The sequence below is a fragment of the Cucurbita pepo genome, chromosome 1 (assembly GCF_057944985.1).
Source record: "Cucurbita pepo subsp. pepo isolate OVF chromosome 1, ASM5794498v1, whole genome shotgun sequence".
NCBI classification, from domain to species: domain Eukaryota; kingdom Viridiplantae; phylum Streptophyta; class Magnoliopsida; order Cucurbitales; family Cucurbitaceae; genus Cucurbita; species Cucurbita pepo.
This window is the reverse complement of record NC_141798.1, coordinates 18,232,863-18,245,845: the sequence shown is the minus strand read 5'-3', so window position 1 is coordinate 18,245,845 and position 12,983 is coordinate 18,232,863. Positions and strand designations below refer to the sequence as shown.

General features: G+C 33.5%; 3 protein-coding genes and 4 non-coding genes across 8 annotated transcripts; 2 read left to right on the top strand and 5 right to left on the bottom strand.

Annotated features, from left to right (window-relative positions):
- Positions 1 to 79: 79 nt before the first annotated feature.
- TRNAQ-CUG (transfer RNA glutamine (anticodon CUG)) lies at positions 80 to 151 on the bottom strand. Its single transcript has one exon. It is a non-coding gene; the product is annotated as a tRNA-Gln (tRNA).
- Positions 152 to 4,610: 4,459 nt separating this feature from the next.
- Positions 4,611 to 7,644, top strand: LOC111796883 (uncharacterized). Of its 2 annotated transcripts, XM_023679682.2 has the most exons (5): positions 4,611 to 4,795; positions 5,083 to 5,213; positions 5,759 to 5,840; positions 5,943 to 6,536; positions 7,102 to 7,644. In XM_023679682.2, exons 4-5 carry the CDS (start codon positions 5,956 to 5,958, stop codon positions 7,166 to 7,168), a joined length of 648 nt encoding a protein of 215 aa, XP_023535450.2. In that variant the 5' UTR covers positions 4,611 to 4,795; positions 5,083 to 5,213; positions 5,759 to 5,840; positions 5,943 to 5,955; the 3' UTR covers positions 7,169 to 7,644. The 2 variants fall into 2 exon arrangements, with proteins under 2 accessions (XP_023535450.2, XP_023535457.2); XM_023679689.2 differs by lacking the exons at positions 4,611 to 4,795; positions 5,083 to 5,213 and adding an exon at positions 5,260 to 5,480.
- Positions 7,645 to 8,187: 543 nt separating this feature from the next.
- On the bottom strand, positions 8,188 to 8,259 carry TRNAQ-CUG (transfer RNA glutamine (anticodon CUG)). Its single transcript has one exon. It is a non-coding gene; the product is annotated as a tRNA-Gln (tRNA).
- An 88-nt stretch (positions 8,260 to 8,347) lies between these two features.
- Positions 8,348 to 8,419, bottom strand: TRNAQ-CUG (transfer RNA glutamine (anticodon CUG)). Its single transcript has one exon. It is a non-coding gene; the product is annotated as a tRNA-Gln (tRNA).
- Positions 8,420 to 8,509: 90 nt separating this feature from the next.
- TRNAQ-CUG (transfer RNA glutamine (anticodon CUG)) lies at positions 8,510 to 8,581 on the bottom strand. The gene has a single exon. It is a non-coding gene; the product is annotated as a tRNA-Gln (tRNA).
- A 118-nt stretch (positions 8,582 to 8,699) lies between these two features.
- LOC111796873 (light-harvesting complex-like protein OHP2, chloroplastic) lies at positions 8,700 to 10,589 on the top strand. The gene is made up of 2 exons (XM_023679670.2): positions 8,700 to 9,267; positions 10,307 to 10,589. The coding sequence occupies exons 1-2, from the start codon at positions 8,843 to 8,845 to the stop codon at positions 10,419 to 10,421; spliced, it is 540 nt and encodes a 179-aa protein (XP_023535438.2). The 5' UTR covers positions 8,700 to 8,842; the 3' UTR covers positions 10,422 to 10,589.
- Positions 10,590 to 11,464: 875 nt separating this feature from the next.
- On the bottom strand, positions 11,465 to 12,925 carry LOC111796867 (leucine-rich repeat receptor protein kinase EMS1). Its single transcript, XM_023679658.2, has one exon. The coding sequence runs from the start codon at positions 12,853 to 12,855 to the stop codon at positions 11,695 to 11,697; it is 1,161 nt and encodes a 386-aa protein (XP_023535426.2). The 5' UTR covers positions 12,856 to 12,925; the 3' UTR covers positions 11,465 to 11,694.
- Positions 12,926 to 12,983: the final 58 nt, after the last annotated feature.

Sequence of the window (12,983 nt, the reverse complement as noted above, 5' to 3'; positions counted from 1 at the left end):
TCATATATATATGTATATATATATATATATATATTTATTTATTTATTGTATTATTAATTTATAAAAATTAAAATAAAATAGGTTCTACCGAGATTTGAACTCGGGTTACTGGATTCAGAGTCCAATGTCCTAACCACTAGACCATAGAACCATTTTGAAAATAATATCTCAAAATTATTTAATTATAGGAGGTCACCCGACTAATGCAATTTAAACATTAAAGTTTTTAGAATTGAGTTAGAAAAAAAGAATGTAGATAAGGGTTATAATTCGTACTAAATTTTATTAATTTATTATACTATAATAAAAATGTTAATTTACCGCTCGAAATATATATATATATATTATTAATTTATAAAAAATTAATAAATAAATTTAGGTTCTACTGAAATTACTGAATTTAGAGTCCAATGTCCTAATAAGAACCATTTTTAAAATAATATCTCAAAATTATTTGTTCTTAAAATAATATTTCAAAATTATTTAATTATAGGAGGTCATCCAAGATAGGATTCATTCAAGCTAAACAATAGAGTTTTGAACTAAAAAAAAAAAAAAAAAAAAAAAAAAAACTTATTGATATACATAGTAACTATCGGTACTTTTAAGCATTTTTTTAATCGAAGTCGGCCATATATTCTTAGTAGCTCTTTGATTTGAATGTTGTTATGGTTCATTCATATGCCTCTCATAAACTCGGGTATGCACACGTTCTATTGTTGCTTTGTTTATATTTTATTTATTAGAGCATAACGTCAATTCACCGCTCATATTGATGTTGAATTCATGAGCACGTGGAATTGTCAATAAAAATGTAATATACTTCCTATGTTTTGAAGGTTTAATTTTGTGTCTAAAATTTCTTTAATTTAAAAAAGTTTAATTTACACAATAAAAAAAAAAATAGTTCTTAAGTATATAAAATGAGATAAATATATTATAAAATTATATAAACTTTATTTGATTTAATTTTTATTTATAAATAATATGTCTTAAACCTTTTGTTTTTTTCTTTATCAGTTAATTATAATAATTATTCCTAATAAATTATTTTAATAAAATTTTAAATACTAAATCGAAGTGAACAATTAATTATAAACCTTATATTTAAAGAAAATAAAATAAAATAATTTATTTCACTTTTTTCAACACTTCATTATAAATAAAAATAAATAGCTAAAAGAAACCCCAAAACCACACACACAAATAATTGAAAAAAGAAAATAAGTTAAAAGAGAGTTATAAAAAGAACAAATAATAATAATAATAAATATAAATAATCGGAAAATATCATATTATAAAAAAACAACAAAAAATACAATAAAAGAAAAGTAACAAAGGAAGAAAATTGAGAAAACCAAATTAATAAATAATACAAAAAAAAAAAAAAACAATAAAATTTTAAATAAAATAAAAACAAATGATGGGTATAGGGTTTTCTCTCCACAGTGGTACGATATTATCAACTTCGAGCATAAGCTCTCATGACTATGGTTTGGGCTTCTCCAAAATGCCTCATTCCAATGGAGATAGTATTCTTCACTTATAAACTCATGATCTTACACTAAATTAACCAATGTGGGACTCAACTCCCAATAATCCTCAACATAAAAACTCCACTTTTGGACCTTTAAAATCCCTCCATTCAATTGTTTTTAAAAATTTTAAAATATTAATGATTTTGGTACATAATTAAAGGTAATAATTTTTTTTAAAAAGAATTAAGAATATTATTAAAAATTAATATTGTTGGATAGAAGATTATAAATTTAAATGTTAGCATAAAATATATACAAATAATTATAAAATGAATAAAAAAGAGGAAAGAGAGAGGGGGTGTGTGTTGGGCCTTGTTTGGGCCCACAAAGACAAAGGCATAATTGGGTTAGGGACAGAATAATGGGAGGCTGCCACCGCTGTCATTTCCATTTCAGAAATGTCCAATCTTTTCTCCTTTCCTTTTATCTCTAACTTTCTGCTTTACTCATTATATTAAGTTTTAGTTCAACTTTTTTTTTTTTTTCAACTAAAAAAAGTGTAATCATAACAGCTAAATTAATAAAAATATATATTTTTTATTTTATTTCATATATATATATATATATATATATATATATATATTAAGTTTAAAAGCATCGTAATCGAGTTTTAAGTAAAATCGTTAACAATTTATTTTATAAAAAATACACTCAAACTTTCAGAAACGTTTCGTTAATATCCTTAAATATTAAAATAAAATAAAATAAAATATCTTTATTTATGAGATATTAAAAAATAAAATAAAAATAAATTAATATGAATTTTTAAAAATGATATTAAAAAACTGGAAGATAATTGATGAGAGATTAGTAATTTATTTTCATCCATATATTGATGATAACAAAAACTTGAACTTTTTTTTACCGAGGTAAATTGTGTTATTGATATTTGTAAATTTTCATATGTATTTTTTAAACATAGTACTAACGGTATTTTTTTTACCATTTCTAAAAAGTTAAATGATGACGGGTTAAAATTTTAGGATATTTTTTAAACATTATTAAAAATTCAAGATTTTAATAACACTTTTCGTTTACCTATTTAAATAGAATGATGAATTTGAAAAGTGATTTTAATTTAACTAAAAAGTAACTTTTAATATCTTAAAGGGGAAAGTTACAGCCAAATACAGTAAGATAATAATATATTAATGTTTTTATTCAACAATAAAATACATTATTTAGAAAATAAAAAGATTTATATATTTGGACCACATTTACTTTTTTAGTTCCAAAAAAGTACTTTTATTTCACTAATTAATCAATATTAATTTAAATAATATATCAAATTATAATTTGTTCTCTAAAAGTAAATAAGTTTTTAATTAAAAATTATGAATTTAAAAAGTTGTTAATTAAAGTTAGAATTCATGTTAAATGATTATCATGGAATTTTTAAAAATTTTACTTATTTTCTTACCATTTTTCTAAAATGATTTTCATTTTTTTTAAAAATCAATTGGAATTTAATAAAAATCTAAAAATAAAAATATTAAAAAAACTAAGTAATTATAAAAGAGATTTCAACTAAACCCATAATTGTAAAAGATAATAGCAATTAGCATGAAAATTAGTGCCTAAAAAGTGATAATAATTATTATTGATTAAAAAAAAAAAAAGGAGAGGGCAGACATGTAATTAGTGAAAGCCAAAATTAAAATAATTTTTGGTTAAAAATCTTGGAAGTGTTTCCCAAAATAGGAGCATGTTAGGAAGATTTGATGCATAAAAAGCAATTTTCAATTTAATTTATTTTTTCAAAAATATATATATTTTTTAATTTTTTTTGTAACACTTATTTCCACGTCTTTTAATTAATATAAAATCATTTTATATTAAAAAAAAAAAAAAACATTGAGGTAATCAATTTAAGCATACAACCTTTTGTTGGGATGTTTTTATTTCTTTTTATATTTTTAAAATTTTTATTGAAAAATAATTAATTTCCCTTCTCTTTTCTTGTTTCTTAATTTATTTATAATCATTGTGTCTATACTTTATTGAAAATTTTTTAGATAGATTTTCACTTTAATTTATTGATTAATTTTATATTTCTATAAAATCACAATTAAATTTTTTTTTAACCAAAAAAATTAGATATTAGAGGATGTGATGTCCCACGTTGGGTGAGAAAGAGAACAAACCATCATTTACAAGGGTGTGGAAACCTTTCCTAGAAGACGCGTTTTAAAACCTTGAGGGTCGGGAAAGCCTAAAGAGAACAATATCTGCTAGTGGTGAATCTAGGCCGTTATTAGTGGTATCAAAGCCAGACACTGGACAATGTATCAGTAAGGACGCTGGCCCCAAAGGGGGTGGATAAGCCTTGAGGGTCGAGAAAGCCCAAAGAGAACAATATCTGCTAGCGGTGCATCTGAGCCGTTATTAGTGGTATGAGAGCCAGACACCGAACGACCTTCCTCTAGAAGACTGTTTTAAAGCCTTGAGGGTCGGGAAAGCCCAAAGAAGACAATATCTGCTCGCGGTGGATCTGAGCCGTTACTAGTGGTATCAGAGCTAGACACCGAACGATGTGTCAGTAAGTACGCTGGCCCAAAAAGGGGTGGATTTGGAGGCGGTTCCACATCGATTGAAGGAAAAGAGAGTGTACCAGCGAGGACACTGGGCCTCGAAGGGGGTGGATTGTGATGTCTCACATTGGTGGGAGAAGAGAACAAACCACCATTTATAAGTGTGTGAGAAGTCCAAAGAAGACAATATCTACTAGCTGCGGTAAGAACAAAATTATTTGTACTAATTTTTTTCCTTAAAAAATAAAATAAAAATAAAAAATGATTCCAAACCCGCCATAATATTTCCTGTCGAGAAATTATTAATAATTTATCTCTATTTATTGGAAATAGAATTTAAATAAAAATTCCCTGTTGGAAATGACGATTGGCCCCACCTTTATTTTAAATAATTTATTTGCTTGATTAAAAGAAAGAAAAAAATAATAATTATAAACGAAGGTTAATTAAATATTTAAAAAAAATTATAGGTGGGACCCATCACTATCATGCGCCTGAGAGTCACCATCTTTGTCTTCCCTGCTCTACTCATTTTTTTTTTTTTCTTCTTCTTTTATTCTTTAAGATATTCTCTGCTCTCTCTCCCAATTCCTCGGTGATTCTTACCTCTACTGCCATTTTCACCAGCATAATCGGCAGAGTTTCGGGAGTGAACTCGGCGGCTCTGACGATTTTGTTGCGTTATTCTTTCTCTCTCTGTCACATCTGGTTCGAATCTGCAGTCAGGTACAGCCACACTTTTCTCCTTCTCTGTTCGATGTCATTTTTGTGTACCCGAGGAATCGAATCGAATGGATCGTTCGTTCTTCGAATTTGTGTTTGTTTCGAAGAATGTGAAACCTCATTTTGCTAAGAGTTGTTTGGTAATTTGTAGTGGTCTTCTGAAGTGGAAGTAATTTGTAGATTTCTGAAATGGTTGTATACTTATCTGCATTTAACAGAGCGTAATGGCCAGTGAGAGGCTCGTTTTGATTGTTAATTTTTGTTTGAAACGATTCTTGATTTTTGCGCAGGAGATTGTAGATTTCAATTCATTATCCGAGTTTTTGGATCGTTTAGGAGTTTCGGAGAAAGCAGAAAGTTATATCTTATCGAGTTTCGTGAAGATTAGAATAACGGCGGGAGATTCTTCGCATGTGGTCCGGTAGTAGTAGCTCTCTGTTTCCTCTTTCACGAATTAATTTCATCTACTCCTATTATTTATTAGTTTGCCTGTCATTTTCTTTCTTTACTTTTTGGCTGCAATGAAATTGTTCCGATTTTCTGTTTCAATAATGTTGATGATTTGAACATTCTCTTAACCATGTGAAATCGCCACTGGATCCATAGCAGTGGTTAGATTTCAATAATAGAGAATATTGAAGTTTTTCCATAGCCTCCAGTTTTGAAATTTGGAGAACTTGTCGGAGAGGTAGAGAAAATTCTGCGTTTAAAATGTCGAGAATGCTATTTTGATATCATGATTTTATCTGATTCTGTCTTCTTACTTCGATTCTTTTTAGCACATTGTTTGGCGATATCTTTGTAGGGTAATTTATGACTGAAAATGGCATCACGATGTTGAATAATCTTTTGTTGAAGTGTAGATTTCGTAGGACTTTGTTGCTTGTGTTTATGCTTTTAGTTTGTATTTGAATGCTTTAGGAAACTAGAAATCTAGGCCCATTTTGATTAAGTTCTAAACTACAGGCAACCTGGCACGAATTAGTAGAAAGAAATTTCAACATCTGAGGTCGAGCTTACGAGCAGAAGAACACTTCGATGGTGATAGGTACAATGAACATTTTGATTCTGAGTTATAGATGGATGAATGGGAGGGGTACTCATATATTCTGAGTAGGGATCGTTGTTGACATTCTTTTTGGGCTCCCAGATGAACACAACTGATGTTATTGCTAGTAGAAGGCGGAGGGTTCTTTTCTTCTTCAGCTTCTGGTTATAGCAGTAGCTTGACCCTTCTTTTCTTGGGTCAGAAGAGCGAAGTTAAACCCATGAGAGTTTTGCCATTGTTGTTGGACCGAGAGCCTGACCTTAACGAGCTGGCTTCGACAAAGACGTGGATTTCCTGGAGGTGTGGCTCCTCCTCCTTACGCTGCTTTCGCCATAATCCAGCAGGGCCAAATTCATCTATTTTGAAGAAAGATAATCCAGCAGGGCCAAATTCATCTATTGTGAAGAAAGCAGCCAGTACACAGCGTCAAGATAGTTCAAAAACATCTCCTCTTTCTGATAATGGCAAGAATCAAGTTCTTAGTTCAAATGATGAGAATCTTGCAAGCAAAATGGTGCTTAAAAGTAGCTTGAAAAAAGCTTCAGATGCTACTGTAGTTTCTGTTGGGAATGCTGATGGAAATGAAGCATTGGGAGGAAAGGGTAGTTGTGATTCCAGTCATGTAGAAAGAAGGAAAGTGCAGTGGATAGATACTTGTGGAAGCGAGCTTGCTGAAGTCAAAGAATTTGAACCAAGGTATGAAAACTTCAATTTTTTGAAATCCCATTTTTAGAAGAATCATAATTTATGAAGCTTGTGAAATATTGCATGTTCGTGTTCCATGCATTCTTTTTGAACAATGTTCATCACATCATTCTTTTTGAACAATGGAAAATTTTAAGTTTTCATAGTGACACTAATATGCTGCAACCTTGCCTCTGTAAAGCCTAATTCACACGTGACCCCATCGTCTCCACCCGTAGGAACTACGAGATCACCTCATAGACGTCTTCGATATCCAAGGGTCGTGGAACGACCATAGAACCCTGTTCAATAAGTAGAACACATCAGATTGCAGTTATTTTTTAGAAATAGTTCTTCTTCGTGCAATCATGTTTTAAAAATAACTTAAAACGCCCTTCTAGCTTGAAAATATACAAATCATACTGTTTTGTCTATTGACCTTAGATCGAATTCATACTACAGATGAAATTCTTGGCGTAGTATAACCAAAAACCTAACCCTATTGCTCAGAATTTGCTGATTGTATCCCATCAAAGTTTGTATTTCTGATCAGTTTGAATCCTAATCCCGAATGCAGTGAAATAAATGTATCGGACGATGAAAATGATATTGGAAAAAGGAGGTGTTTATGCAGTATCATGTAATTCAAACCCCATTTTTACCATTGATGATGTGTGCTCAAGATCCTCAAAAATCTGCCGACTCGAATCAGATCAACTTCTTCGCTCAAGATTTTTTCATGATAGAGGAAGCTTTGTCAGCAATTTTAGACAAACAGAAACCAACCAGGAATTCTGCTGGTTCCCATGTTCTTCACGATGATCATCTATCCATGGTAGTGCTGGTTTCAGTAAGTTTCTTTTTTCACATGGATGGATGACCTTCACTTTTCAGCACTTTTTGTTGCTTTTTCACTGTATTTTCCATATTTCCTCGTTACTATTTACTCTATGAACAATTTTTTGGGGATATTTACTGTTGGGTATTCAAAAGGAAGCTTTTGATTAGGCTTTGATTGGTTGAGATTAGGATGATATTAAGATGAACTCTGTTTTGTTGATTCAATGCTCTGTTTGTGGAAATGTTTTTGGGGTTAAAAATGGAAGAGTGGGCAGCCGAAGTCTTGTTCATTTCAGCTTGAAATTATCCGCATGAACAATGAGTAAACTGAACCGTGCAGGTCACTAGCGAGCCAAATCCTCTTGATAACATTGAGTAGAAAATGAACCTTTAAAGTTCAAACTAACCCCACTTTGAAAATGGAAATGAACCTTTAAAATTATTTTTAAATGGCTTTTGTTAATTTATGGAAAATAATATGAGTGTTATTAGTTTATGGTATATGTTTTAATGAACGATAAATATATTTTTTATTATAAACTATCTAATAAATTCTTATTATTTGAAACTTTAAATTTATTTTTAAAGAAGCTTTTTGCTAACTTATTTGTTTAAATAAAAACAGAAAAGTGAATTCAAAATTTTGATTTTTTACTCTGTTCGTCAATTCATATGAATATAGAATAATAAAATTTTAAATAATATTAATATTTAAAAGTATGCACATGGTTAGAACATTATAACTTTGAACTAGACACATATATATTCTAATAGGACTAAAATATTTTATTTATATTAATTATAAATAAAATGAAAAAAAATTAGGTTCTACCGAGATTTGAACTCGGGTTACTGGATTCAGAGTCCAATGTCCTTACCACTAGACCATAGAACCGTTTCGATAATGTCTCAAATTTATATTTATTATAAAATTTAATTTATAATAAAATATTGTATTATTAATTTATAAAGAAAACAAATTTAGGTTCTACCGAGATTTGAACTCGGGTTACTGGATTCAGAGTCCAATGTCCTAACCACTAGACCATAGAACCATTTCGATAACAACGTCTCAAGATTATATTAATTATAAATTTTTATAATAAAATAGTATTATTAATTTATAGAAACTAAAAAACGAAAATAGGTTCTACCGAGATTTGAACTCGGGTTACTGGATTCAGAGTCCAATGTCCTGACCACTAGACCATAGAACCATTTGGTTTGTACGATCTCAAAATTATTTAATTATATATGTTTTTAGTAAAATGGCGCGCTGTTCATACGCTTGAAAGTCGATTGAATGGGCCGTCTTTCTTCATTCCCTAAACCCCTCAATGGCTTGTATTCTTCTGAAACTTGGCCACATCGTATCCACACCAAACATATCCACTCGATTTTGACTTCAATTCCTCTAATCCGAATCCATTTCAGTTCCACAAGAATCTGATAGAGAAATTTCAGAGATAGAAGGCGAAATGTCGGGGGCCTGTTCATTCCCCTTTGCCAAAATCAAAATCCCCACCGTTTCCTCGTCGTCGGCCGCCGTTTCTCCGTCGGCTTCGGCTGCCAGTTCCACTTCTTCATCGTCCGCTCACACTTCCATCAGATTCTCCTCCTCCAAACCTTTTGTCTTCACCATTCGGTGCTCTCAGACCGACGGCCCTATCAGGAGACCGGCGGCTCCTTCTCTGAGAGAGCCGTCGCCTCCTCTCAAGCCGACTCCTGTTTCTCAGCCGTCGGCAAAGGCGTATGTTGCAAAACAGGATAATACGATCACTTTAGAGTTTCAGAGGCAGAAGGCTAAGGAGCTTCAGGAGTATTTTAAGCAGAAGAAGCTTGATGAGGCTGATCAGGGACCGTTCTTTGGCTTCATCGGGAAGAATGAAATTTCCAATGGCAGGTGATTTCATTTCCTCTTTTCTCCTCCGATTTTATCGATGATCATTAAATTTTGATGCTGGATATTCTCACTAGTGAACTCCATTATAAGTTTTGATTATGTTCTTGTGCCTAAACTAGTGAACTCCATTCCTTTTAGCACAAGTACAAGAATTCTTTCTTTATCTTCATGGATAACCAATCCATTTCCCATATAGTTTGGAGGATCGTTTGCACGACTGCTTCTGTTCGAGAATCATATCCACTGTGTTTTGTGCTGATTTTATTCAAAACCCAAATGTTACCGCATTCGGTTTAGATTAAGAAGGTATTTGATTTAGATGTTCGCGACTAGAAATCGATCCCTATGATCGAAGTTATATACTATAACATAGGTATTATCCACACAAGGAACGGAGAATATACAAAAGCTTTGGAATATTATTTTCGGGCACTAGAACGAAACCCATTTAGTAGAAATATGAAGAAATAGGTATGTCTAGATACTTAGAATAAAAAAGGATCTAGTCGATAGAAGGAGCACAGTAGAGATCAAATATTGTTACCCACCTAGCAGATATTGTCCTCTTTGAGATTTCTCTAAGTTTTTTAAAACGCGTCTACTAGGGAGAGGTTTCTACACTTTTATAAAGATATTTCGTTCTCCTCTCCAACCGATGTGGGATCTCACAATCCACCCCTTTCAGGGCCCTGCCTCCTCGTTAGCCCTCGTTCCACTCTCCCATCGACGTGGGATCTCACAATCCACCCCTTTCAAGGCCTTGCGTCCTCGTTAGCCCTCGTTCCCCTCTCCAATCGATGTGCGATCTCACAATCCACCCCTTTCAGGGCCCTGTGTCCTCGTTAGCCCTCGTTCCCCTCTCCAACCGATGTGGGATCTCACATATATCCATTTGTGTTTTGTGTTGATTTTATGGAAATGGAATGTGCTTCATTCCATATTTTACTGAATCTCATAGTTGCTAGTAGCAATCAGCTGTTCATTTTACTCGTTAAGGGTGTCATCATTACTCTTACTGAGACGTTTTTCCCCCCAACAGGTGGGCAATGTTTGGTTTTGCTGTTGGATTGCTGACAGAGTATGCAACTGGTTCAAACTTTGTTGATCAAGTAAAGATCCTCCTTTCAAATTTTGGGATAGTTGATCTGGATTGACACGATGAACAAGGTCAATGTTTAATTTTTAATGTATCTACATCTTGTAATTCATTTCATAGTGTTCTTGAGATTTGTTGTTTGATACACAAATTGCCATTCAAGTTTGTGCTCCTTGCAATGCTTGCTTACTGTTCTTCTGTTAAATATAAAGTTCTTTCTTAGTTATTTATAGGAGAGATTATAATCCATCTTGAAAAAATGATAGATTTTGTCTTATTTTTGTCGATAATAATATCGATAAACGTTATATTTCTAGATGCCTACCTTAAAATTTAGATAAACAGATCAAAATGTGGTGCAGTGGAATGGATGAATGCTTTCTTTCCAACGTTCTTATTGATTCCTACTTTAAGGATAGTTCGAGTATTTTTTTATCTATATGCATTTTTCTCTTTAGAAAGTTAATGTTAATACCTTATTAACTCTCTATTTAAGATTAAGGATAGTCATAGCTAACGTAATCGAACTATTCTCACCAACACGATGTCGAATGTACATTACCAACTTGAACGTTTGGGTGACGTTGTCACTCTAATTTTTCTTTTGATTACAATCGGTAGAAATGAAAATTCAAACGGTTGACCTGTTGATCGAAAATATGCTCAAAATGGACAATATCATACCATTGTGGAGAGTCGTGTTCGTCTAACATGGTATCAGAGTCATGCCAATAAATTGGTAAATCCTCAAATGTCGAACAAAGGACTCCAAAAGAAAAAGAATCAAGCCTCTTCAAAGGCATAGTAAAAAATGACTAAAACTCCAAAGGAGTCGAGTCTCATTAAGGGGAGGCGTACTTTGTTCGTGAGGAGGTGTTGGATGATGAAAGCCCCACATCGGCTAATTTAGGGAATAGTTGATCTGTTGATCGAAAATATGTTATCGGTTTTTTAATACAATACGTAGAAATGAAAATTCAAACTATCGACCTTTTGATAAAAAAATGTAATGTTATGCTCAAAGTTCGACATGAAGGTTACTTTTTAAATGTATTCACGATGAAAGCTAAATATAACAACATAACCTACTACTAAATCACATCATCGATAAATTTCAATTATTTTAAGATTCTCGTAGAACTATTTCGACACATATATGTTATATATTTATATATATATATAAAATAATATAAACAAAATCTCGACATCCCCATTCTACATTTGACCTATTTGAATAGTTGGCTCGAACCACTATTTACATTCCTCTTAATAGAAATATTATCCATCTCCTTCCCACATGAATATCATCATCACCACCGTCGCTGTCTTAACTACACATCGAGCTTATTTTGATACTCGTTGTCGTCGTGCAACTTCACGTCACAAATCCGATCCAACAACTTGACAACATTCAACATAAGAGGTCTTTCCTTGGACCTCTCACTCGTACACAAACAAGCAATCCTAAAATACTCCTTCACATTTGCCTCCACTAGATCCTCCTTCGAAATGCTTGCATCAACCATTTTCATATGCTTATTTTGGGCCACCAAAATCCTGGCCCATTCTATTAAGCCCACTTCTCTATCCTCCAATACCATCGGCAAATTGGGCCTCCGGCCCATAGCAACCTCGAACATTAAAATCCCAAAACTATACACGTCAGCCTTCACAGTCGCCGCCGTCACTCCATCCCTGTATTCCGGCGGCATGTATCCCCAAGTTCCGGCGAACTGAGTCGACACGTGCGAACTGCAGCTATCAATCATACGTGCCAGCCCAAAATCAGCAATATGGGCCTCGTATTCGGAGTCCAATAAGACATTGCCGGCCTTAATATCTCTATGAATAATGGGCTGAGAAAGCCCATGTAAATACGAAAGCCCATTAGCAACGCCTCTCATGATCTTCAACCTGGTCTCCCAAGGCAATGGCGGATTCGAGGTCAAGTATCCATCGGAACCCTTATCTGCCTCCGCCGAAGTGGAGGTCTCGTACAAGCAGTTATCGAGGCTTCCTCTCTCAACAAACTCATAGATCAAGAGCCTATCGGAGCCGGAAACGCAGTATCCCAAGATCTTGACGATGTTCCGATGGCGGAGTTTTCCGAGAGTCTCCATCTCGGCTCGGAATTCTCTGAATCCTTGGAACGCGTCGTGATTGAGTTTCTTGATGGCGACGTTATCGCCGGAGGAGAGGCGAGCCTTGTAGACGATGCCGAAGGAGCCATCGCCGACGATCAAATCGTTACTGAAATTCTTGGTCGCGGAACGAAGTTCGGCCATGGAGAAACAGAGTGAAGGATCGAAGGATGCGATTCCATCGACGGTGATAGAGGAGAGATCCAAATTGCGGTTGCGAAGTTGCTGGTGGCGAGTAATTCGATGCTTGGATTTGATTTGTTGGTAGAGAAAAAAGACGCAGAAGAGGACTAGGGTTCCGACGATGAAACTGGCGAGGGATGCAAAAACTATGAGTGAGGAGGATAGCATGGCCTGTTCTGAGAGAGAAAGTGGAAGGAATTTCAATGGCGGAAGGAGAGATTGAGGGGAAATGGAAGGGAGGGCGGCGAGTGACGACGGAGGAGCGTTCGAGGAAGATGGGGCTGAGGAATTGGGCA

Bases quoted from the DNA above. Each gene is read 5' to 3' on its own strand.
- LOC111796883 (XM_023679682.2), top strand. From the start codon at position 5,956: ATGTTATTGCTAGTAGAAGGCGGAGGGTTCTTTTCTTCTTCAGCTTCT. The intron at 6,537-7,101 runs GTATGAAAACTT...TCCCGAATGCAG, and splicing joins GTCAAAGAATTTGAACCAAG to TGAAATAAATGTATCGGACG.
- LOC111796873 (XM_023679670.2), top strand. From the start codon at position 8,843: ATGTCGGGGGCCTGTTCATTCCCCTTTGCCAAAATCAAAATCCCCACC. The intron at 9,268-10,306 runs GTGATTTCATTT...TCCCCCCAACAG, and splicing joins AATGAAATTTCCAATGGCAG to GTGGGCAATGTTTGGTTTTG.
- LOC111796867 (XM_023679658.2), bottom strand. From the start codon at position 12,855: ATGCTATCCTCCTCACTCATAGTTTTTGCATCCCTCGCCAGTTTCATC.